The sequence below is a fragment of the Hemicordylus capensis genome, chromosome 1 (genome assembly GCF_027244095.1).
Source record: "Hemicordylus capensis ecotype Gifberg chromosome 1, rHemCap1.1.pri, whole genome shotgun sequence".
NCBI classification, from domain to species: domain Eukaryota; kingdom Metazoa; phylum Chordata; class Lepidosauria; order Squamata; family Cordylidae; genus Hemicordylus; species Hemicordylus capensis.
Genome location: NC_069657.1, coordinates 119,784,292 through 119,807,564, shown reverse-complemented (window position 1 = coordinate 119,807,564; position 23,273 = coordinate 119,784,292). Strand labels below are relative to the sequence as shown.

Here is a 23,273-nt window from a genome sequence, read left to right as displayed (position 1 = left end):
TTTTATGACCCACTATCTGAAACAACATTTAGTAATAGTAATACAAGCTTAATAGATACAATATATCTTACCTCAAAAAGTGAGGCCCATAATGAAATGAGCAACACTGTCATGGAAAGGAGTAGGAACAACACTGGATATTGAGAAGTGACAGGACTCCAAAGCTAGAGACTAGATTCAGTCCTCCTGATGTTCATGAGAAATCTACTCAATATTACTGTTCATGAGAAATCTAAAAAGACAAAGTCGAGAGAGAGATATTGTACAGTGCTAAAAGATGTAAATTTTAATCAGTTATGTTTCTAAATCTTGAAGTTTGTTAAAATTGTTAATCCTGTCTAAAAAATTATTAATAATTTTTGTTTTTAATCATAAGAAAAACTGTAAGCTACAGAAGCAGAGGTGTACTGAATAGTTTGCATGGATTGACAGAACTTGGAACCTAGTGAATGGTAGGGATGTTCATGAACCGGTTCGGAGGCCCTTTCATGGACCTCCAAACTGGTCCAAAAGTCCGGTAGTTCGGGGGGTAGGATAACTTTAAGGACCAGGGAGGGTGCTCCCCCACACACAATTCTCCCACCGGCACTCTGTTAAAAAATGGTCCTGTGGGGCGGCAGCGTACCTCCTTGACACCCTGGTGCACACTGGACAGAAGTAGCCAATGCACATGTGCACATCACCTTTACGTGTACCCCCACACACCTTTGTGTGTACCCCCCCTCCACCTTCGAACCAGCAGTCGCTGGTTCCATGCACATCCCTAGTGAATGTATGGGACTTGTCTTTAGGGCAGGAGGTTAGACTAGATTGCTTGATTCTATGTAAAACCATTTTAATTTAGTCAATGCTTGTCAGACTGTATACAACTGTGTCCTCCTAAAAATATTAAAACGGTCACGTTCCACATAATCCTCACAACCTAGAAATCTCACTGAGTATACCAACCCAATTCCTCCTGGTGTTTCTTTGCCATCCACTGGCTCCCCACCTACAACAGAACACACACCATCACCCTGTTTTACTGCCACTGCAACTACTATAGGTCCATAGCACTCAAGGATTTACAAACCACTCTCCCCTTGGCAATCCCAATGAGGCAACAATGCACACTCTTGGAAACTCTCGTCTTTGCATTTTATAGGCCTATAGTCAATACAGCATGCAATCTTCTTATTGCTTCCCCTCCATAAACACAACAGAGGTGTCCCATCCCCTGCTGCTGAAGTGGTGGCATATTCACAGCATTACTTCAACATCACAGAACCAACCAAATTTGGCTACTGATGACATCCACAAAGACAAATAATGCCACACTGCCCTCATGCCAAACTTGTGAGGTAACTCTGTTCATGCCAGAATGTGCACTGACATGTGCACCTGAATGCACAGCAGAATGTGCATTCAATCACACATCCCATTGTGGACATGGTCTAATGTGCATCCAAGTGAACAATCCAATAGACATTTGCACTTGAATATGCATTCTAATACACATTCCTATGTGCATCCAGGCCAACACTCTATTTTGCTGCACTACAGTGGTTTCATTGCTGCAGCAGAGCTAAACAGGAACATTAGGCCAGTTGCTGAGATTAGAATGTGTTTCTTCTTCTCTCTTGCTCAGAGGTTTCATACTCTTTGACTCCCTTTATTGCCAAAAATGGTGTGTGTGTGAATTTTCAGAGGGCATGAAAATGTTCATGCAACTCAGGAGCCCATTTTACTCAACTTTACAAATTTATAAACTATTTTTGCAATAATGCCATGCTTCTATATGAAGATTTTTTTTTTACACAATAGAAGGCAGGGATGGCCAACAGGCAGCCCATGAACCAAATCTGGCTCCAAACCCATTTTCTACAGACCCTAGCAGCTGAATAATATAGCAAGCTAAAACGTTTGCCCAGAGTTTCACTTGTAAGAAAAAGAAAATAGTTTTAATTGATTGAGAGATTCCACTGCCTCGCTCTTTTGGATTTTGTACGCAATACCCCGCTAAGCCTGAGGGCATGTGCTTCTTGAATCCCTTATTGCTGGGTGGCACCAGCTTTATTATGGAGCTTGACTACTCATAAAGAGAACCAGTTTCTGGTATACTACTGGCTCCCAGACCACAATCTATTGTATTTATCTGAATCCAAGACTAGGTTTTTTCCAAGTTATTTGATGTTAGAAATCAGGGGGTCATCTTAAATCCAGAGTCCTCTTCTTTTTCGGTAAATATAGGTATAACCTGAATTTAACCTCTATTTTTTTAAGGGGCTTGTCAGATTACAAGTAGTCTTGTATTCGGGTAAATGATCTTCACTATTTTTCAAGCGGTGGCCACTTTGGCAAAAAAACCTTCAATGCGAGAGCCATTTCCCAGTGTGCTGACCTCCGCACAGTACTGCACTTTTCTCAGTGCTGGGAGGGCCCTTTAAGAGAGACGGAGCCCTCTCTTACGAGCTCTATGCAGAACACACCGAGAAGAGCTAGAGTTCTGTACACAACTTCCAAGATGGTGCAGTGACTCAAGAGAGCTCCGTTTCCCTTAAAGGAGCCCCAGTGCTGGGCAAAGTGCAGCCCTGCATGGGGGAATAGTTGTCCTCACATGCTGTCAGGAGGATTGTGCAGAGTATTCAGCTTCAGCCAAAGCTTTACAGAGGCCCATTATACAGTTAGTCAAGGGCTGTACAGGAGGTTAATGGGGAGCACCAATGAATCCCAGGCATTACAATGAAGAGCACTGATCTAAGAAATGAATGGTTTCTGAGAGTACAAAAGCTGCTCATTCCTGATATACCGTACATCTATGGGTTTAACGGTCCACCATGCAAGCAGTAGTGTGTCTTCCCTGCCATAGAATAATTAACCTAAATAATCTCTCATATGCTTGTTCTGTTAACCAACCATATCAAATATGCAGCTCTTTTTGTGCAGAGAACCAGGGGGCAATTATAACTTTCCTTCAAAAAAGCAGCATAACCAAACATGAAAGTCATAATCAAAATAAATGCAGGGTGAACTATTCAGCATTATACTTTCCAGACAGCCCAAAGCTTTCACTAACCAAAAGAAAAAGGTCTAGAAGTGGAATTAACAGGCCAGAAGATATTTGAGGACACAGGGTACCTCCTTAAGATCATGCAGCTCTGGATATAACCCAAGGAAATTACCTCAGTGAGTTCTAAAAGATATCTGTCCCAAAATCCTTCATTTATATCCTGTTGTGTATTTTGCAAAACAAATGGAGCATAATTATTGTGATGATGATTCTCCTTTGAACAGAAAATTATTGATATAAATAATAACTTGAAAGCTTTGCTGATCTAAGAGGTTTAGGAAAAGCAAACCAAAATGTATTAGTATTTATGGCCAAGTACTTCTAACAGGGTACGAGAAGAAAATTCAGTTCTAGCACAACAAGTTTACAGGTCAATGATGAGGTACAAAGTTCAAGAGAGAAGAATGTTAAAAACATAAAAAAGACTTCAGATTGGCCACACAAAAAAGCAGCATGTTCACTTGAGCACAGCAATGACCTCGAATACTCCTCACAAAAAGGCCAATATTGGACAATCTTAAGAACTGGTCACAGGGAAACACTATTTGAATAAATAGTTTCCCAAAAAAGCAATTCAACCATGTATCTGCCTAATGACTTTCCAATATCTTACACTAGATTGTTTTTTAAGTGAACAAAATTCAGATCTTATACGATTATAAGAATTCTAGAGTAATTCCACTAAAGCCAATGCTGTTACTCTCTATCTGAAGAATCTGGCTCAGTGTGATTAAAATCAATAGAGCGCATCATTTGATGATACCACTTCTCAAGAAAAGGCAATAAGCCTCAGGCATGCTATTATTAGATTACACAATTTCATTGACAGGTTGAAAGGCTTAAAAGGCAACTGAGAAATGTGGAGGATTTCATTTTCACAGGAAGAGGATTCATTTCCTCATTTGAAAGGACATCACCATGTCATTTCCTCAAAGTTTAAAAAAAAAAATCTGTCCTTTGTTGTAAGAAGCTTAACAATAAAATTCTTTTTCTATATCTTCAACTATAAAAAAAGAGATTTCTTGCCAGTTATCGGTTGATTTTTCTTCAACAATGCACATCATTTGAAAATATGAAATATGAATGATTACTATAGCTCTGAAAATAATTGCTTCACATGTGTATTTTTGTGAAGATCAATATTTTAAAATTATCTTTTCCTTCTATCCCTCTTGCATCTACAGGTCTACATTTTATTGAGAGTCCTAAGGGACATGGACTTGTTATTCAAAACTGTTGTCAACAATCTGAATCCTCAGAAACAGGCAGGATTTAAATCAGAGTAAATAAATAATTGTGTTGCTTCTAAAATAACTGATGATGGAACAGGAACATGTGAACAACAAAATTCTGCAGCCAGAGATATATAAAGTTCATTACCTACATAACTGGTTTTTCAGGTCTACAACTGTTTATAACATGCATAAAATGTGGTAGGCACTATATCTTACAGAACCTACTTTCAAGAAAACTCACAATCTACACCTCAGTAAAGATAAGGAATTAATTTTAAAAATAAAGATACTCCATCAATATGAGTGGCTACCATGCCACCAAATATGACTGTCCTTCCAAGCCCTTCGGACTCTCTCCCAGATATGAAGCTATTCCATCTAGGCCTGAAAACCACAGCTTCCATATGAGAGAGAGAGAGAGAGAGAGAGAGAGAGAGAGAGAGAGAGAGAGAGGCCTGCTTTAGAGTGTTAGTGCAGTAGAGTCTAACAGCAGAGAACTAAGTTGGAAAGACACATCTTCCCCACTGAGAGGGGATGATTTGCTGCCTTACTCTTGCTGTGATAACATTACAGACTGAGGCCTCCTTGCCTCGGTACTGCCTAGCTTAGATCTTACTTGCTCCCTAGACCTTAAAATTGTATTTGTCCCAGATCCCATTCCCTGTTCCCTTCTGAACACCTTGTACCTGATCCCTTGACCTGACTGCCTTTAAACCTGAAACATTCCTTTGATTATTGTCTTCTTGTTCTTGGCACATTCATGATTAACCCACTGATGTCCACCAGCCACGGAACTTTCTCTTGCCCTGAAACTGTAACATAGCTGATTGTTCACCTCCCGCCTACCTCTGCTTACTTCTAATCCTCATCTAATTTAATATTAATCACTCACCCAATCTGAGAGGCTAGCAGGTATATTATCTCAGTGGATTACTGGCAATGTAAGTGTCTGATTGTGGCAAACAGCATCTTGAAACACATTGCAGCAAGTGCTGCCCATGTCTGTGGCACAGTATGTGTTGTCAGGAAGAACTGTGTTGCTTTACAATGTACGCCTGGCAAAGGGTTCTGCTGGGTTGTGTATAAGAGGTGCGTGCAAACACATGTAATGGAAACGTGGGATGTACAAGACAGGTGTGAGGAGGTAGTTCATCGTGTGGTGTTTGTATGAGAGCTTTTGTATTTTGATGACAGCAGCTGGGACTTGGAAAAAGATGTTGCAGTGTATCCCCACCTCCAGGGGCGGATTAACTTTTTTGCTGCCCAAAGGCAAAAAGGCTTTTGTAGCCCCTAAAAAAAAGTCTCTGCTATGTGGTGCCAGTAGCTGCAGGGACAGGCGGCGAGAGGAGCATTCCCCCCTTTTACTTTAATTTTTTTTTAAGCCACAGCGGTGGCAGTAGCTGTGGGGAGGGGGGCGAGCAGGTGAGGGGAAAGTTTCCCCTTTTGCCCCCTAAAGTAAGACTGCCGCTGGCTGCGCAGATGGCTGCAAGGAGTGGGGTGAGGAGCGGAGAGTGCCCCTTTTTTAACCTGTGAAAGCCCACTGTGCGACCGGGCAGCAGTGAGCTCCTTCCTCCTCCCCGCCTCCCAAGTGAGCTATCTGAACCCATTTCCGGCTTTCCTTCACATGTCGGTGTTGACTCCTGGCACCCACAGAGCCCTGTGGTTGTCTTTTGAAGAATACAGGAGGGGTTTACCATTGCCATCTCCTACGGAGTATGAGATGATGCCTTTCAGCATCTTTCCTATATTGCTGCTGCCTGATATAGGTGTTTCCCATAGTCTGGGAAACATACCAGAGCAGATTCAAACCAGCAACCTTTGGCTTGCTAGTCAAGTCATTTCCCTCACTGCACCATTAGGTGGCTTGGTCTTGTGGTAGCAAGCATAAATTGTCCCTTTTGCTAAGCAGGGTCTATCCACACCTACATTTGAATGGGAGACTACATGTGAACACTGTACGATATTTCTCTTAAGGGGGCTGCTCTGGGAAGATCACAAGCATGCTTGCATGCAGTTCTCTCCCTGGCATCTCCAAGATAGGGCCGAGAGAGACTCCTGCCTGCAACCTTAGAGAAGCTGCTACCAGCCTGGGTAGACAATAGTGAGTTAGACGGACCAATTGTCTGCCTCACTTTAAGGCAGCTTCCTATGTTGCTATGCTTTATTGCTATTGGGCAGAGCGGGAGCTTTCTGGAGAATGGGCAAAGGAAAGGTGTTATTTCACCTTTTCTCCTCCTGAAACCTCACTGTACAGAACAGGAAGGCAAGATTTTAATTATGCATATCTACCTGACCTCTGTTTCCCTTGCTAAGGATATAAGCTGCTAGAAAAATCAAGTACTCCTCTCCGCCTTTTTCAAACGAATATCTGGACCATTCCATTGATCCTCAGAGCCACTGAACTCATTGAGCCATTTTGGATTTTTGCATCTTTCTTTTATTACTAACTATATTTTTCAACATCTGGGGAGTCTCTCAAGCATGCAGCAACAAATACCTTAATTTTGGGTTGGCCCTTTTAACTTCTAAACTAATAGATAAGGGAGCACCCAAGTTTGATATCAGAGGGAACAAGTGGGGCATTGTAAAAAAATTTGAATCTTTCAGCCAATATGCAATTAGCTGTTAAAGGTTATTCTGCCCTACCCACCTATGTTCTATTTTTATCCAACCTGCACCTCAACATTCCATGGCTCCAGGGTGGGGGGGGGGGGCACAAGCATGTTCAGTCTGCATCAGGTTGCTTTGGGGTTCCCCCCCCCATTTTCCTTCACAAGCATATGTATTTCTGTGTACTAGGGATTCCCCCCAAGTATGTAGGAACTACTATCTTATTTTGCTTCTAATCCAATAGGAACTTGAGCACCTGAATTTGCTATTAGTCCAATTATCTAATAATCTAATTAGAATTTCTTGAACATTCCATGACATCACAGCGGTTTTGCCAATTGATACTGGGGGTTTCACCATTATCACCACAAAACCCTTGAGTGCATTATATAGGAAAACAGCTTTCCTTAGCATCAATCTGTTCCTCTTATGAGGGATAAAATGAGGGCTGTTGGGACATTAGCTCCAATAGAGAGATAAATCACAACAGAATCAACTTCTTATGAAACACTGCTGGGCAGAAGATCTTTATTGGGGAGCCAAATACCATGTGAAAGTCCTTGATGGACAATGTTAGTAGCGAAGCTGTGAGTCAGAATTCACCCAGAACAAGACGTTAGGTACAGTGATGCTCAGAAGGCCAGTAGCACAAGAAATTACAAGTCAGAAGTTCAGGTACAGTAGAAGCAAAAGGCTGAGACCTTGCTGTTGGGCAGGCAACACCCTACTGACAAGCTGTAGCTTGTATACTCAAATGCCTAATCCCAGCCAAGGCGGCATCTGGACCAGAAAAGTTATTCTCTAGGTCAGGGGTTTCCAATCTGTGGTGCTCCAAATGTTGCTGAACTACAACTCCCATCATCCCCAGCCATGGCTGGGGGTGATGGGAGTTGTGTGGTGCTCCAGATGTTGCTGAACTACAACTCCCATCATCCCCAGCCACAGCTGGGGGTAATGGGAGTTTTAGTTCAGCAACATCTGGAGCACTGCACAATGGAACCACCTGCTCTAGGTTGTGTATTAGATGATAAAGGTTTTATAGTCTATGGCTGCTGAAGGAAAATACATTTCTCTTTTCAGATACCTTCATTCTTCTCAAACCAACTTAAAATTGAAAAGGAAGGGATGTAAGAAAAAAGGAGCTCCTATAGTCCATGGTTGCATTAAAGGCCCTTTGGGTCACACATTCTCTGGGCTTTGATAGACATGGTATGGCAAGCAGCACACATATAAAGTTACTTTAAATCTCTGCCTTGAGTTAAACTTGCTCCCCTACCATGACCAACAAAAGTTTCAGATTCCTGCTGTGCCCACCTGCATCTATTTAATGTGGATCTACATGAAGGGGGACACGCACATGTATACTTGAGCAACACCCACAGAGATTTAATAATCCTTGGGACAGCACTGATGCACAAGTAGACATACAGCAACATCAGACAGAACTATCAGATTATTTGTCTCATTCCCTTTAGGTGTAGGTATAGTTTATTAAGGGCTTAAGAACTCCTACGTAGATTGCTTTTCAATGGCATTGAGGTACATTTGGCATCTCAACAAGTGGAGTTCTTATTTATCACACATCTATTCTTCACCTCCCTATGATAAATCATACTCAAAGCAGCTTACAAAAAGGTATACATACCAGTCCCCAGAAGTATCAACAACGTTGCATGCATGCTTTAGCTTAAAAACCATCAAAAAGTATGATGAACTCAAGCAGCAGGAAATACTGGGATGGCAAACACATCTCGCCACAGACAGAGCTAAACCACTGCTACACTGTTAACATAGCTGGAAATATTCCTAATAAACATTTGACTTGTACAGTTCAAAATTTTACAGTGGATCTTAATCTACAATGTAATTTTATACCACTAGATGTCAATGTGGTATACAATCCAGAAACTTTTAATTATGTTAACCTGTTACATCCACTGAAGTAACAGTAGAATGTAGCAGCTGCAAGATAAGTCTATAGCTGAGAGTTAACAAACTGTTAAAGCAAACAGGATTACATAGATGCTAAAATTTATTCAAACCATATAATTACTCTCTAGTGATTTCCTACATAAAAAAATTAGTCAAGTCATCATAAACCTTCAGTGCATAATTCTTTTCATTTTCTAGGGGGAGAACTGAAGCTTAGAAAGATTATAAAAGTGCAAAATCTGAAAAGTGATTGCCAGGAATCGTGAAAAGTCCTTTCTATTGCAGGGGAAGCGCAATGTTTGTTTGCTGGGCTACTTTAAAAAAGATCTACTCCAAACAAACTTGAAATCTTAACTGATACTATGTGTTTCTAACAGAGAAACCTATTTTGTTTCTACTGAATACCAATAGGGAGGGGGAAATTCTATAAACCTAGCACTCTACTAAAGTTATTAAAAATTAAGCCAAATGAATTAAACTAATCTTACCTGATTTATTCACATTTGGTCGGTCACACAAAAGCAGAAAACATAACTTCATTACCTTTTAAAAAAAAAACAAATATTTCATTTTCTATTTGCATTTATTGCTCCCAAACAGAAAGCAAACCCTAGAAGCACACAATAGTCTTATAGGATAACCATCAAAGTACCCTGCAGTACATCTCCCATCAGGTTTTCAGTGAGCAGTAACCAAGGCTTAATAAATAATCAGTGGGGCACATTTGGTAGAGAACAACGCCACACAGGCCGGGACCCAAGGAGAGCGAGAACGTACTTGATTACACATGAGAGCATCGCATTGCCAAGGACAACACAAACCAAGTCTGTACAAGTAAAAGGTAATTACGTAACCAGTCAAGCCGCTAACTAATGCCTCATAATGCTAAGAACACTAACCACAATATACACACGCAGCTGAAACTGAAAAGTAAAAGCGGCAGAAAACTATGTTAACAACCAAGGGGGGAATGAAGCAGCTAAGGCATAAGTGTGTGTATATATATATATATATATATCTGCCTTACTGTCAGTTCTGAATGGGAGCAGCTCTCCATAGTTTCAGGCAGGGATCTTTCCCAGTCTTACTGGAGATGACGGGATTGAATGTGGGACCTCTGCGTGTAAAATATGTGCTCTGTCACTGAGCTATGGCTCCTCCTAGAGGCAATACCTCATCCGGCATGCAACCTTTAAATCATCTTCTTGGGAACATGCTCTGTGCAACTCAACAATGTCTCACAATATTATTTCTCCTACTTTGCCTCTTTTTGGCAAACATATGCTTGTAATAACCAATGTGTGTATTCACAGTGTGTATTCAGCACAGTAGTGTGTATTCATCACACACTAAAGGGAACAGATGTAACACTATATCAGATATTAAGAAACTGCTTGCTTGCAGTAATAAGATAATTTTCCTATGTATTAAGTGTATGTCACTTATGTACTTAAGATTCTAGTTAAAAGTGTGATTATCACACATTGGTCCCAAGAACAGTCAGACAATCTACATTTTCATCGATTATGGCTTATAATGCCCCGACTGTTGTTACTGCAAGAATGTGTATACCCATATTATTCTTAAGTGAGTTTGTTAAAATAGTCATTATCTAATCCTGTAACAGTCATCCATGATTATTTCTCAATTATTATTCTATTACAGCAAGTCAAAAGAGAGAACTTCAGTGTTCCTAACAAGGAGGCTGTGCACACCAGGAGCCCAAACCAGGCTAGGGAAGCCCCACCTGGGTTAGCCTGCCCGTGTGCAGTGTTGGGATTGGTCCCGCAAGCCCGACTTTTAACGCCAGGCCTTAACCGGTAGAGGGTGTGAGTGCACCCTCAACCCCAGGACTAGGGTCGTGTTTGTGCTTGGGCTGCACTCACTGGGGATTCCCCCAATGCACTGTGTCATGCATTGTGGGATATCAACTCATTTTCCCAGCCTCTAGGACACCACGCGGCTCGTGGGGGTGCCCACCATGTGGGCACATGAGCCACATGGCTCAGTTACTCTGTGGGTCATCTGGTACATCCAGTCCTTCCTTCTCTTCCCACCCTCCCTGCCACTGCCACATGAACAACCTCAAGGATTACAGCAGATGTAACACTAGCAAGCCCTTAACCATGGTCAGGGGATCCAAAATGGGCCCCAGAGCTACACACACTTCCTAACCCAGCCCTTTCACACACCAATCCCCCATACCCCTGCCATCCTTGACAAGGGTCCAATGTTATGTCTGCTTTCTAATGTGAGAGTAGGAGCACTGGGGCTAGAACAACTATAGTTAAAACCAATAGCTCAACAATGTTTTTCTGTAATTCCCTTGACAAAATCCTTAAAGTATACATAAGTATCCAAAAAGATTGGTAGCACCCACAGCAGCGCTGGCACTGCAGTGCTAGCATATGGCTCTTGCTCTGCCCCCTCCTCCTCACTGCAGCCCTCAGAAGTCCCCACCCCACGTGGAGCTCTGCTTGTGGAAGGCGTCTCAGTGCACTCTCTAGGGATTCACACACACACACACACACACACACACACACACACACACACACACCCAAGGGAGGCTCGGGGGCAATGAGGAAAGGGATGGGGGAAAGAGTTTGCACTCGTGTTATGACACAAGTGCTGTTCTAGATGCTATTCGCTGTATTAAAACCAAGATCTAATAGTTGACAGACACTTCTAGATCATCCGTACTACAAAGCCTGAGCCTTTCTGGAAGGGTGGTATAAATATTGAATGAATGAATGAATGAATGAATGAATGAATGAATGAATGAATGAAAATACCAAAATTGGAAGATACACCAATAAAACAAAACACAGTCATTATAAACAAGTGTCACTTGTAACAGAATATGATACTTGGAATACTATGTTTCATTTACTTTGGACAACACATCAGAACAACACACTTACCAAACGTCTTTTCTACAATATTACTGACATCTCAAATTTCAAAACCACCATGGAATTAACACATTACACTAACTTTCCCCTACCAATTTCACTCTTCCATGTTACTCAAAAGTGATATGAAAAATGACAATCATATTTTCTTCATTGTAGCAATATAATACAGATAACCAGCACCCACCATCGCTGAAAATATCCACCCAACTCCCACACAACAATACAAATGATTGGTCACATGTTCTCTTTCAAAACATGCAAAGTCACTAGAAAATTTCCTTTTTGTAGTCTGGTAGATGATGTGAGGAGCTTTCTGTGCTACCGTTAATTCAATCAGCAGCATTTAATTAATTAAATTACCGTTAATTCAATCAGCACCTTGAAGATAGGACAATATCAATATATTTTCACTCTTCTGTGAGTGGGAAGTGTTTTCTTGAACAAGTTAAGAGAGATTGTGAAGTCATCTTTTCTGGAGGGGGTGGAAAGAGGAATCAGATTACTTTCACATCTGGTGGAACTGCACTAAAGTCAGGATACTCTGGAGATGTACTGCGGTATGAGACACATAAGAATGGATAACTGGAATTCAGCTACCAGATAACTTCTATGTTATGCTGTTGGGATACTTGAAAGACCATGTCTGGGTGACAGCAAAAGGAGAGAAAAATGTATCTTTACAGGTTCAGGAATGTTTGGGAGGCAGCACAATCTTAAAGCTATATTAAAGCCTGACAAAACAATTCTATTGCAAGATAGTTTCTAAGATTATGGCAGCAGCCATAAGGTGTAATTTCTACAACTAATTTAACATTTTTAATGTACGCTTCTACGGAGGCCAGAACAATATATGCACAGAAATGGAAGAGTAATGAACTGCCTTCAAAAGAAGATTGGCTGATAAAAATTTTGGAATATGCAGAGATGGCAAAACTTACAACATTGATAAGAGATCAAAGCTTAGAATGTTTTAAAGAAGATTGGAAACCATTTTTGTTATATTTAAAGAACTATTTTCCTACTATGGATTTTACAGCAGGGTTTGAAATTTAATAATAATTGCAGGTTGGATAGATTAACTGTGTTTGTAAGGGTTTAAATTTATGTTTTGAATTATTATTATAAGGGTAAATTTTATAGCTGATGATTCACGAAGAGATGTGAGTGGGAAGTCCACTTTTGTTTATTTGTTATGAATGTTAATATTATTATTGTTAAAAGCAATAAAAATTGAATTTGAATAAAGATTATGGCAGCAGCTTCAAAATAATAATGTCAATAGCATTAATGTAGTTAGCATTTCTCTATGTAAACCACTTTGAGAACCTTTTCACTGAAAAATGGTATTCATAGCAGTAGCAGTAATATTATGAAGCATGCTTCATAATATTCGTATTTGTGCTGTAATTGGTCTATGCAATTTATTCTGGAGTACTGTTGTAATTATAATTTTGAAAAACATTATAAAAATTCATTTCAGTGAATAGAAAAGCATTTTTCACCCACTCAAGTAGTGCTCCTCTACAACATCTCATTATTCTATGTAGTCAACCATTAATTATCGTCACCAGATCACAAGGCGATTAGAAAGGCAAATACAACATTTTACTTTATTGCACAGGTAAATATAACACTGTCCTTTCACATCGTAAATGTTGGCTGACTTCCAGACTAGTGTTGTACTGGTGCAACTAGAGAAGTTGTGCGTACTTAAAGAGCACAGGGAGCTGTGCAAAGTTTAGTGCTCCATGATGCTCCACAACTGCTAGCAGAACATCTTCTCTGGGACACATACAAGGGCAAGTAACATGTTGGGCAAAGTGCTGTGCTAATGGAAGATACTGACACATTTCACAATAACTAGTCTGGAACAGATAAGCCTACCTTTGCGCTACACCCTTGCACAATTAGTCTGGATGTAGGTCACTATGTCCAAAAGAAATCTAACTGCATTTAAAATACAGTGAGCAGCATCCAGACTAAGCCCCAGTGAAATTCATGGCATTTCAGTTCATCTGGATGTCAGCCACTGAAATTAATGGTGTGCTGGAGCTATGGGGGAGGGGCTGCTTTCTGAAACAAATATTTATATACCAATCTTCAACAAAAGTTTCCAAAGCGGTTTACATACAGAAATGATAAATAAACTAGCTGGGCCGGGCACAGAGCATCTGTGCCTCCAGCCGGGCCACCCACCGCTGCTGTTCCCCACCACCAGCTTTCTGGCTGGCCGGCCTGCTGCTCCCCCCTCCACTTCTCCCAACCCCGCGCCTTCTGGCGGGCCAGCCCGCATCCTCTCCCCCCCACCCCACAAGGAAGGTATAGGGGGGAATCACCCGCCCTGCTCCCTGTAGCACCAGTGGATGTCAGCCAGTGGTGCTTAGTCATGACTAATCAGTCTGGATGCTGCTGTATGTCTGTGAGGTATCTGACATGTATTCCATATATATATATGGACGGATGTACTATCTGTAGGGGGTTGGGTTCTGAGAGACAGTTTAGATCTGCCTGTTCTGGATGGGGTTACACTCCCCCTGAAAGATCAGGTTCACAGTCTGGGAATGCTCCTTGATCCCAAATTCTCCATGGTTTCTCAAATTTAGGCTGTGGCCAGGAGTTCTTTTTATCTGTTTCGGCTGATACTCCAGAAACATCCATTTCTGGAGACAAATGACCTTATGCTGGTAACCTTTAGGCTCACCTACTGTAATGCACTCTGCGTGGGGCTGCCTTTGTATGTAGTTTCTTGAACTACAATTGGTACAGAATGCAGCACCCAGATCGGTCTCTGGATTTACCCAAAGGGAACATATAACACCAATTCTAAAAGAACTGCACTGGCTGCTGTTATGTTTCCAAATGAAATACAAAGTACTAGTTATCACCTATAAAGCCCTTAATGGCTTAGGTCCAGGGTACTTAAGAGAGCACCTTCTCTGTCGTGAACCCTGGCACCTATTAAGATCATCCGGAGAGGTCTGATTAAGGTTGCCGCCAACTTGTTTGATGGCTACTCAGGACCAGGCCTTCTCTGTGGCTGCCCCAGGGCTTTGAAATGCGCTCCCTGCTGAAATAAGAGCATCTCCTTCTCTGTTTGTTTTTAGGAGGACCCTGAAGATGTACCTATTTTCTCAGGCTTTTATCTGAAACAAAATTTTTAAATTTTAATGTGTTTTTATTTATTATGATTTTTATCTTTTTTATGAATTTTAAATGTTTTATATTTTATATTATATTTTAATTTTGTACACCCCCTAGAGATTTCTATATTAGGAGGTATATAAATTCAATAAATAAATAAATAAATAAATAAATAAATAAATAAATAAATAAATAAATAAAATATTTCCCAGCATTCATTTATCAGAATGTACATTTTTCATGCAACTGCATTCCCTATTCAAAACTCATGCGTTAGTGAAATGCAAAGCCATGGAAACGTGAAATCCCTTGGTGATCTTAGCTTTAAAAAAATGAAAAAGAGTGATCGATTGTCACCAATTATTAAAATCATATTGTTCAGTAGAGTTGATCACCATCAGTTGCTGCTAAGTTTTGTTCAGTCTTTATTGTTGGATATTAACCCAAAGATATATGTACACTAACGAAAGGACAAATGCTTATCTACACCCTCTGTGCAAGATTAGTAAAACTGTCTTTTGCATCTTGCCTTAGTAATAAAATGCTGTTTTATAGCATTTGCTTTATCTGTTGAAATAAGATAACATAGCAGCTATTGCCCTGGTAGATTTTCATAGCTTAAGATGCAAATTCTCACCTTCATATATCTTCAACCTGCTGTTTCTTAGATACAAATATAGGTATAAAGTACTCTGGTGCACAGGGAGACATCAATGCAAGAAAAATCTGCCCACTATGAAATCACTGTTACAGTTAAGCAATTCACAGAAATAATTTCTCAACCACTCTGGCATCTCCACAGCAAACAGAAGAGGTAGCAATTGTACTTGATAACCCTTGCCACAAAATTCAATCAGTAGGACCGATTTATTTTTATCAGTTTGCATTTATAAAACCATTCTTCTTTAGGAAGCTCAAGCCCAGAAAGTTGTCCATCCAACCACCATCCATGCCGAGACCTGCTCAACTTTACCAGTGTGCCATAAGAACTCTGTATTAGGGTTCATTTAGTCCAACATCCAGTTTCCAAAGGTAGCCAGCCAAATATCCCCAGAAAACCCATAAGCAAAGGTTAAGGGTAACAGTCCTTCTCCAATCCTTTGTTCCCAGAATCTAATGTTCAGAGGTATACTATCTCTGAACACAGAGGTTTAATTATATTTATTTTTGTTTCTCAGATTTGTAGACCACCCCAAACATCCGTCTCTGGGCAGTTTACAACAACATAAAACGAATTAAAATGAAAACCTTAGAACCTGAAAACCTTTAAAACCAGTCAAATTAAAAAGCTTGGGTGAAAAAAAAATGAGTCTTAGAGAGTTCTTTAAAGTTGTCAAATGGGGAGGCTCTTATTTCATCAGGGAGCACATTCCAGAGTCTTGGGGCAGCATCAGAGATGGCCCATCCCTGTGTAGTCACCAGACGAGCTGGTGGCAACTGCAAACCAACCTCTCTGGATATAGGGGTTAACATTTCTCCACTGTTCTGTTTTCCTACAGAAAGTCCCTCAAAGCAACTATTTGCTCCCAAAAGCAGTTATTTGCATCAACAGGTTAAGAGTTTTGCATGAGAGCATTAGATCTTCATGAAGAAGCAGGCAAGAAGTCCTGTGGAACTTTTAGATGTAGTTTTAATACAATGTAGTTTTGTATGCAAGAGCCTATTTCATCATAGAGCTGGGGTTGGATACATAGACAAACATGGATCTGGGGGAAGAGAGAGGAATTACATCACACCAACAGGGCAACAAACTGAAAAGAAATGAGGGATTTCAGGTCGAAGCCTAAAACTAATAGAAATACTGCTATCTGAAAAAAGAGCCAGTTCAGGCTTTCCATTTTGTGTACCTCTGCAAGACAGCAAGGTGACTATTTCTCTGGGGAATAAGTTAAAGAAAACAGCATGTTCTAAAAGAATATGTAAATCATGTAGATAACCAGTGCGAAAACATCTTTATATTTCACAATGTTCTCCTCTTCTTAAAGGGAAATAAATCAAAGCTGTTATCTTTGTAGATTTATCTGGAATAAAACTCTGAAAAAGACAGACTGCTGACCTTTCTTATCCTCTGAACTTCAACTAAATTGTTTAACATTTACAAGTCTGTTATATGATAAGACAATACCTTCAGTGAAGCTTCACTCAAAGACTCGGGGTGATCTTGCACATAGTTTAACACAATGTTGCTAAAAGCAGAAGAGAAAATGATGAGGAGTACAGACTTGATAAGTGTATTCTTTTTTCAGATTAACGAGAGTTTGTTATGAACAAGGAAAAGTGCATTTATAAGGATCCAGTGCTGAGGCAGAAACTGCATTTGATTAGTTCTAAAAATAAGAACTGCAGTTACCGCATAAGTACTGCATTTTTTAAATCTAAAAAATTATCTTAAAGACCCCCAAAATGGCTTTCATTATTTTCATGCTCAGAAACAATCTAAGCTTATAAGAGCCCATACAGCTATATTTTAATTAACCTATAGCAATCACCTAACTCTGTAGCTATTTATTTTTTCCACAAGGTGGCGCATTCTTACCATGCTTGCTCAGTATCGTCACATTCAATTAATCTTCATTTTCAATACATTGCACTGCTTGTTAGCCACACACACATACAAAAAAACCTTTCTTCAGGTTTTTGTTTTCATTCTGAAAAAATGCAGTTATTTTCAACGTACTGTAATGTATGACCTAACTGCACAGGTTTTAGCCACATTGTTCTTTCCAAACGTTTAACAATCAAAAGTAAATTATCAACAGGAAAATCTAGAAGTGTACCAGCAAATACTGTATGTTAGTTTCTCTATGGTTGTGTAACATACAAACATCTTCTGACAATATGTATAGCAAATGAGATCTGATTAGCTGTGTCCCACTAAGTCAATTTCAGAATTTGTTGTAGAAAATGGCCATATAAGATACACAGTCCAATGTTGTGTATGTGCAGTTATTCTCACCCAGATTTATATAATTTTCTTTACCTTTTTCCTGTTTAAATTAATGCATCTTCATATGAGATTTAACAAAGTCTGAGATTTAACAAAGTTTATTGACTAATATTGACTCAGAATTGTAAGTGAATATATGTTTATTCCTATGAGAAATCTGATAAACATTTGCAGATGATTGAGTACTGGAGCATTAAAAAAAACCTCTAAAATACTGTAATTATATAGAGATGCAGGTTTTGGGGAGTATAGAAATATTTTAAATAAATAAGTTGTGTGTGTGTGTAAGATGGTCACTACAACATAGCATTTTGCAATGCGAATTTTGAGAAATTATTGACCAAAACTACATGGCAGTTGATCAGTTAGCACACAGACCTATAAATATGACTATATGGAGTTGTAAAGGCAAAGTGCAACATTGCTGACAGAACTATAGTGGCGCCCTTTGCAAATCATTCTCCCCTCAGATCACTCCCATGAGCTACAATCCCGTTCCTATATGTAACTACCATTTAAAAAAAAAAAAAATTCCAAATCAATTCCGCCACCTGCAAAAGGATATATAACTAACTTTCAAGAGAGGGCAGCCACAAGAGGTGTGCAGGCCCGCATCTACATTGGGGCAACAGGGACCCGACCTCAGTAAATGACTTGCTGGCCCCGCTATAGCAGCCCCGACTGCGATCGTCGTCGTCTCCACCGTGCCTACTGCCTGATGGAGAAGGAGGAGAAAGAGAGGGAGGTGGGAGCGGATGAGTCTCCACGGCGCCTGCTTCCTGACGGATGGAGAAGAGTGCCGGGAGGCGGGGGAGCCAAAGAGTCTCCGCACGCTGCCGTGATGACGTTACACGGAGATGCGACGAAGAGGGGGAAATGCCGCTTCAAAACCCGGATGTCTCGCGAGTGTGAGACTCGGATTCGGCTGGGTGGGTTCGCTGCGGCATGGCATGGTGGGGGTTTGTGGTTGTAGGAAGTAATTCTTGGAGGAGCGAAAGTCGGGGGGCAGGGGGGCCCTGGGCCCTTCCCCCCGTTCGGGCAGGGAAAAGCAGGCGAGGCTACAGTCTGTGAAGCTGAGGCCTCTATTTGCTGCTGATTTTTAATACAAAAAGCATGTCATTTGCGGATGTGTGCACCAGAGATCTCTGCACTTTGCTGCAAAACAACGCAACACACAGACTACCGAAGGGAGCATACTCTAGCCTGGCTCTTTGCTTTTTTGAGGTGGGGTGGCGGCTGCCGAAACTTCAGCAGAGAGGGAACAAAGTGGGCTGCTGGAGTCCGATGTGTGTCTGTGTTGCGAAAAAAAAGCAGTTCATCAAGGGAGATCATCATGTCCCTTTTAATAAGAGTTTTTCTTCAGAGAGCAAGTCTTACAAACCCTTTTTTGCGGTTCTGTTTTTGGCAGAGCACAGAATAGGCTGACTATGGCATTCTCTTGTGTTAAGAGGTTGCCAGGAATAAAAGTGTCTTCCACACTCTACTTACTTTTAAAATTAATAGTAGCATTTAATCAATCAATTAATTAGAATATATTTATATCCCACCCCTTCAGCGCACTGCTGCTTGGTAAAATAATAGATGAATAACACCCCAGTGTGTAACAGAGCCAGCGTGGTGTAGTGGTTAGAGTGCTGGACTAGGACCTGGGAAGCCCAAGTTCAAATCCCCATTCAGCCATGAAACTAGCTGGGTGACTCTGGGCCAGTCACTTCTCTCTCAGCCTAACCTACTTCACAGGGTTGTTGTGAAGAAGAACTCAAGTATGTAGTACACCGCTCTGGGCTCCTTGGAGGAAGAGCGGGATATACAATGTTAATAATAATAATAATAGTAAGAAAACTGTGTCCATCAGGAAGGTTGAAGGTTGGTTTTCTTCTGTTGTGTTTCTGGAAATATCACCTATATCAGAATTCTCACTGGCTGGGTATTCATAGGCAAGTGTTTAATCCCTGCTTGTTCTCAGCTCCATTACTCCTATAATGAAAGCTCTGCAGCACCTAGAGCCTTTGAATGGGGTGGTATAAAAAGTAATAAATAATATACTATGTACAGGGGACACATCCCTAATACATCAAGCTGCTTCTATTTCTCTTTTATGGTAGGCACTTTTGAAGTCCTATGATCTCTTTGCATTTTATCCAATGATTTAAAGTTGCCACGGTCCTACCTGTTTCAGAGTATCATTAGCTGTGGCTGCAACTGATGGCACAGATTTTAGAAAAAATAAGCAGAGGGAGAACAATAACAAAAAGTGGTTTAAAAAAGTGAAAAAGAGAGAGGGATGGGAAAGAGAGTGAGAGAAACATCCAATACACAGAGAATTAGGTTGTCCAATACACTTACTGACATCACAGCATATAAAGGACACAAGCCATGAATGCCACTAGTAGATTCAAAATAACCCAAAAATTTGAAAGATGTTTTTGGAATAGATAAATGCATTCTTCTCTCATTGTTTCCAGTTTAAGAGTTCAAAACCATTACCTTCAGTAGCTCATATCTGCATCTTTCATGGATAAAGCATGCGCTGTACATATCTTGATTCTAAAATCTTATAAATGCTTCTTACTTGTTTATCATATTTTAACCACCTGATAAGTACTTCTCTAGGCGGTGTACAAAATTTAAAATAATATTTTAAAATCAGCACAGATTAAAATACATGAGACACAATAAAATCAATAGTATACAAATCATTAAAATTAAAACCAATTCTAATTAAAAGCTTGTGAGATCAGGAGAGTCTTGAGGGTTTTCCTGAAAACAAACATAGAAGGAGATGCTCTTTTTTCATCAGGAAGCATATTCCAAAGCCCTGGGTCAGCCACAGAGAGTTGCAGCAGGAGTAACAGCAGGAAAGAAGGGAGCCCTCAACTCCTGCCTATAGGCTCCCAGGAGCATCTGGTGGGCCACTGTGTGAAACAGGATGCTGGACTAGATGGGCCTTGGGCCTGATCCAGCAGGACTGTTCTTAAGTTCTTAAAGCCCGGACCTGGATCACCATCAAGCGAACTGGTGGCAACCCTAACCAGACTTCTCCAAAAGACTGTAAGAGGTGGCAGGGTTTATGACAAAGGAGGCACTCTCTTAAATAGCCTGGACCCAAGCCGTTAAGGGCTTTATAGGTAATAACCAGCACTTTGTATTTCACCTGGAAACATAGCAGCAGCCAGTGCAATTCTTTCAAAACCGGTGTTATTTGATCCTTTGTGTTGTCCTGGAGACCAATCTGGCTGTCGCATTGATAAAGCCATTCAATTCATTCAGTTCCCCACTCTTAAATTTAATTATGGTGGTTTATTTTATAGAAAACCCACCAAATTTTCCTATTTTTAAACATTGGCATAGTATTAATTTTCCAGGACTTGGCTAGTAACATCTTAGCTGCTACTATGCAATTGATCACTAACTTTCTTAGTTTTCTGTACCCAATCTCTTAGGTTGCTAAAAAGCAAGGTTTGTGACTTTTGTTCAATTAGGTTGTAATGATTTGTGCATCTTGTACTAGGGATGTCCACAGAACTTTGGAACAGTTTGATCGGCAGGCAGTCCCGCCAGTTCAACGGCGGGGTGTGTGTATGTGTGCATCTTTAAGGGTGAGGGAGGGTGCACTTACCCCTCCTGCTGCATTTGTCCTTCTGGTGCTCTGTTTTGTTAAAGCCCCTCAGGGCAGCAGCGTACCTCCCTGCTGCCCCATTGCCACATCTCCCAGAAGTAACAGACGCTCCGGCACACAGCACAGGCACGTCAGTTACTTCTAGTTACTTCTGGGAGATGCGGCGATGGGGCCGCTGGGAGGTACGCTGCCGCCCCGAGGGGCTTTAACAAAATGGAGTACTAGCGGGGGAAATGCAGTGAGAGGGGTAAGTGCACCCACCCCCCGTGCACATCCCTATCTTGTATCCCTCCATGCACATCACTATCTTGTATCACCCGAGATAAGATCTCTCTTGCTTTTGGACAATCCCACCATAAGTGCAATAATCCTACAATATGTTGTATCTCCAGCATTGTCTTGAGGCTGCTTTATACCTCACTTTAATCCTTGCTGGGGTACAGTCTTATTGCAATAACTTTTATTGCTATATTAGATATTGTAACTCCAAATCACATTCATGATCATTCATGATTGTAACTCCAAATCACATTCATGGTTAAGCAATATTTTAAAATATATTTTAATGGTTCAAATAACTTCTGTGTGCCATCTTTTTTACCAAGTTATGCGCCTGCAGATATTGGAATCAGTTAGCTTTTCCTCTCTTAATGTACTGTAGCCCACAAGTTAGTAACCCTTAATGTAATGTAATGCCATCCAAAGAGCTTTGTAACTTGTACAGTCAGCCCTTTCCCAATTATTGACATCTGAAACCCTTTTTTGCCTTCTAAAAATCTTTGTTATACAATATAATATAATGATACATGATATTCCAATATTTGATAATATAACATTGGCTGCCCTGGCATTATATTTGTCCTATGCATTTCTACAGATTTCCTAATTCTGCTATTGCTTAATATATTTTTTCCTGTCTGCTTGATCCAACATTATCCACTCTTTCAGTTGGATTTCCATTCTGATTTGTTCAAATTCTTAAGGCAATTCTAAGTCATATAAGTTTCACTAGTCACATAGTTGTAACCTTGGTTACGTGATATTTTCCCCAATCTGGTACTTCTAACCCTCTCTCTTTAGTTCTACTGCATTGTAGGTAAGTTGAGCCTGGGAGTTCTTTCCCCATATGATTGAAGACAACACCTTTAGTTTTATTAATGGAATTGTTAATGGTACGTTTCAAAATAGAAATCAGAAGTCCAGTGATACATTCATTTTTATTACAGCAGTTTTCTCCATCCAAGACCATTTTAGTTTGTTCCATCTCTGCAGTGTCTCTTGTGTTCTTTTCATAAGAGTCAAAATTGTATTGTTTTGAATTATTAGTATTATTTGAAAAACGTGATACCTATATATCTAATACCTTCATTTTTTCATCTTGTATATTTAGTGTCCCAAGCCTGTTCTAAACGACCTTTCACGGCAGTTCCAATTATCTTTGCTGACCTAATTTCTGCATAGGCTTACAAAATCATTTGATAATTCTTTAAGTCTAATCAATCCTTAAAGACTACAGTGTCTGGATACAGATTTAATCTATGCTTGCTTTTTGCAATTTCTACCCCACAAATAACCTTTTTCTGTCTGATCAATGTAGCCAGATTTTCCAAACAGAGATTAAATAGGACAGCAGGGCACAGCCAAGGTCGACCCTGGTCTCTGATAAATTCCTGTTGGGCTGGTTTACAACAATTTAATACATCCCCTCAAAAATTCTCCCACATCACTTTTCTATAACCATCTTCATGAACCATTCTATTCTGTCAAAAGCTTTTATATCTGCAAAAATATCATGGTTACATTATTTCCTTCCTTAAAAATTCTG

The 23,273-nt window shown here is 40.3% G+C and overlaps 1 protein-coding gene across 9 annotated transcripts in view; it reads right to left on the bottom strand.

Annotated features, from left to right (window-relative positions):
• Positions 1-18,669, bottom strand: part of STK33 (serine/threonine kinase 33) — a 106,738-nt gene extending 88,069 nt beyond the window's left edge. Inside the window, exons 1-5 of one of the 9 annotated variants that reach the window (XM_053283527.1) lie at positions 18,404-18,669; positions 17,008-17,068; positions 12,102-12,213; positions 9,315-9,369; positions 72-232 (exon numbers count right to left, since the gene is read on the bottom strand). Coding sequence is in view for 2 of the 9 variants with exons in the window: in XM_053283534.1 (XP_053139509.1) it covers positions 72-113 (42 nt within the window). In the remaining 7 variants the exon portion in view is untranslated. Of the gene's footprint in view, positions 1-71; positions 233-948; positions 992-9,314; positions 9,370-9,853; positions 9,877-12,063; positions 12,080-12,101; positions 12,214-17,007; positions 17,069-18,403 lie in introns of those variants that run through there. The other 8 variants (XM_053283528.1, XM_053283530.1, XM_053283534.1 and 5 more) reach the window with 8 other exon arrangements.
• Between the last annotated feature and the right edge of the window lie 4,604 nt (positions 18,670-23,273).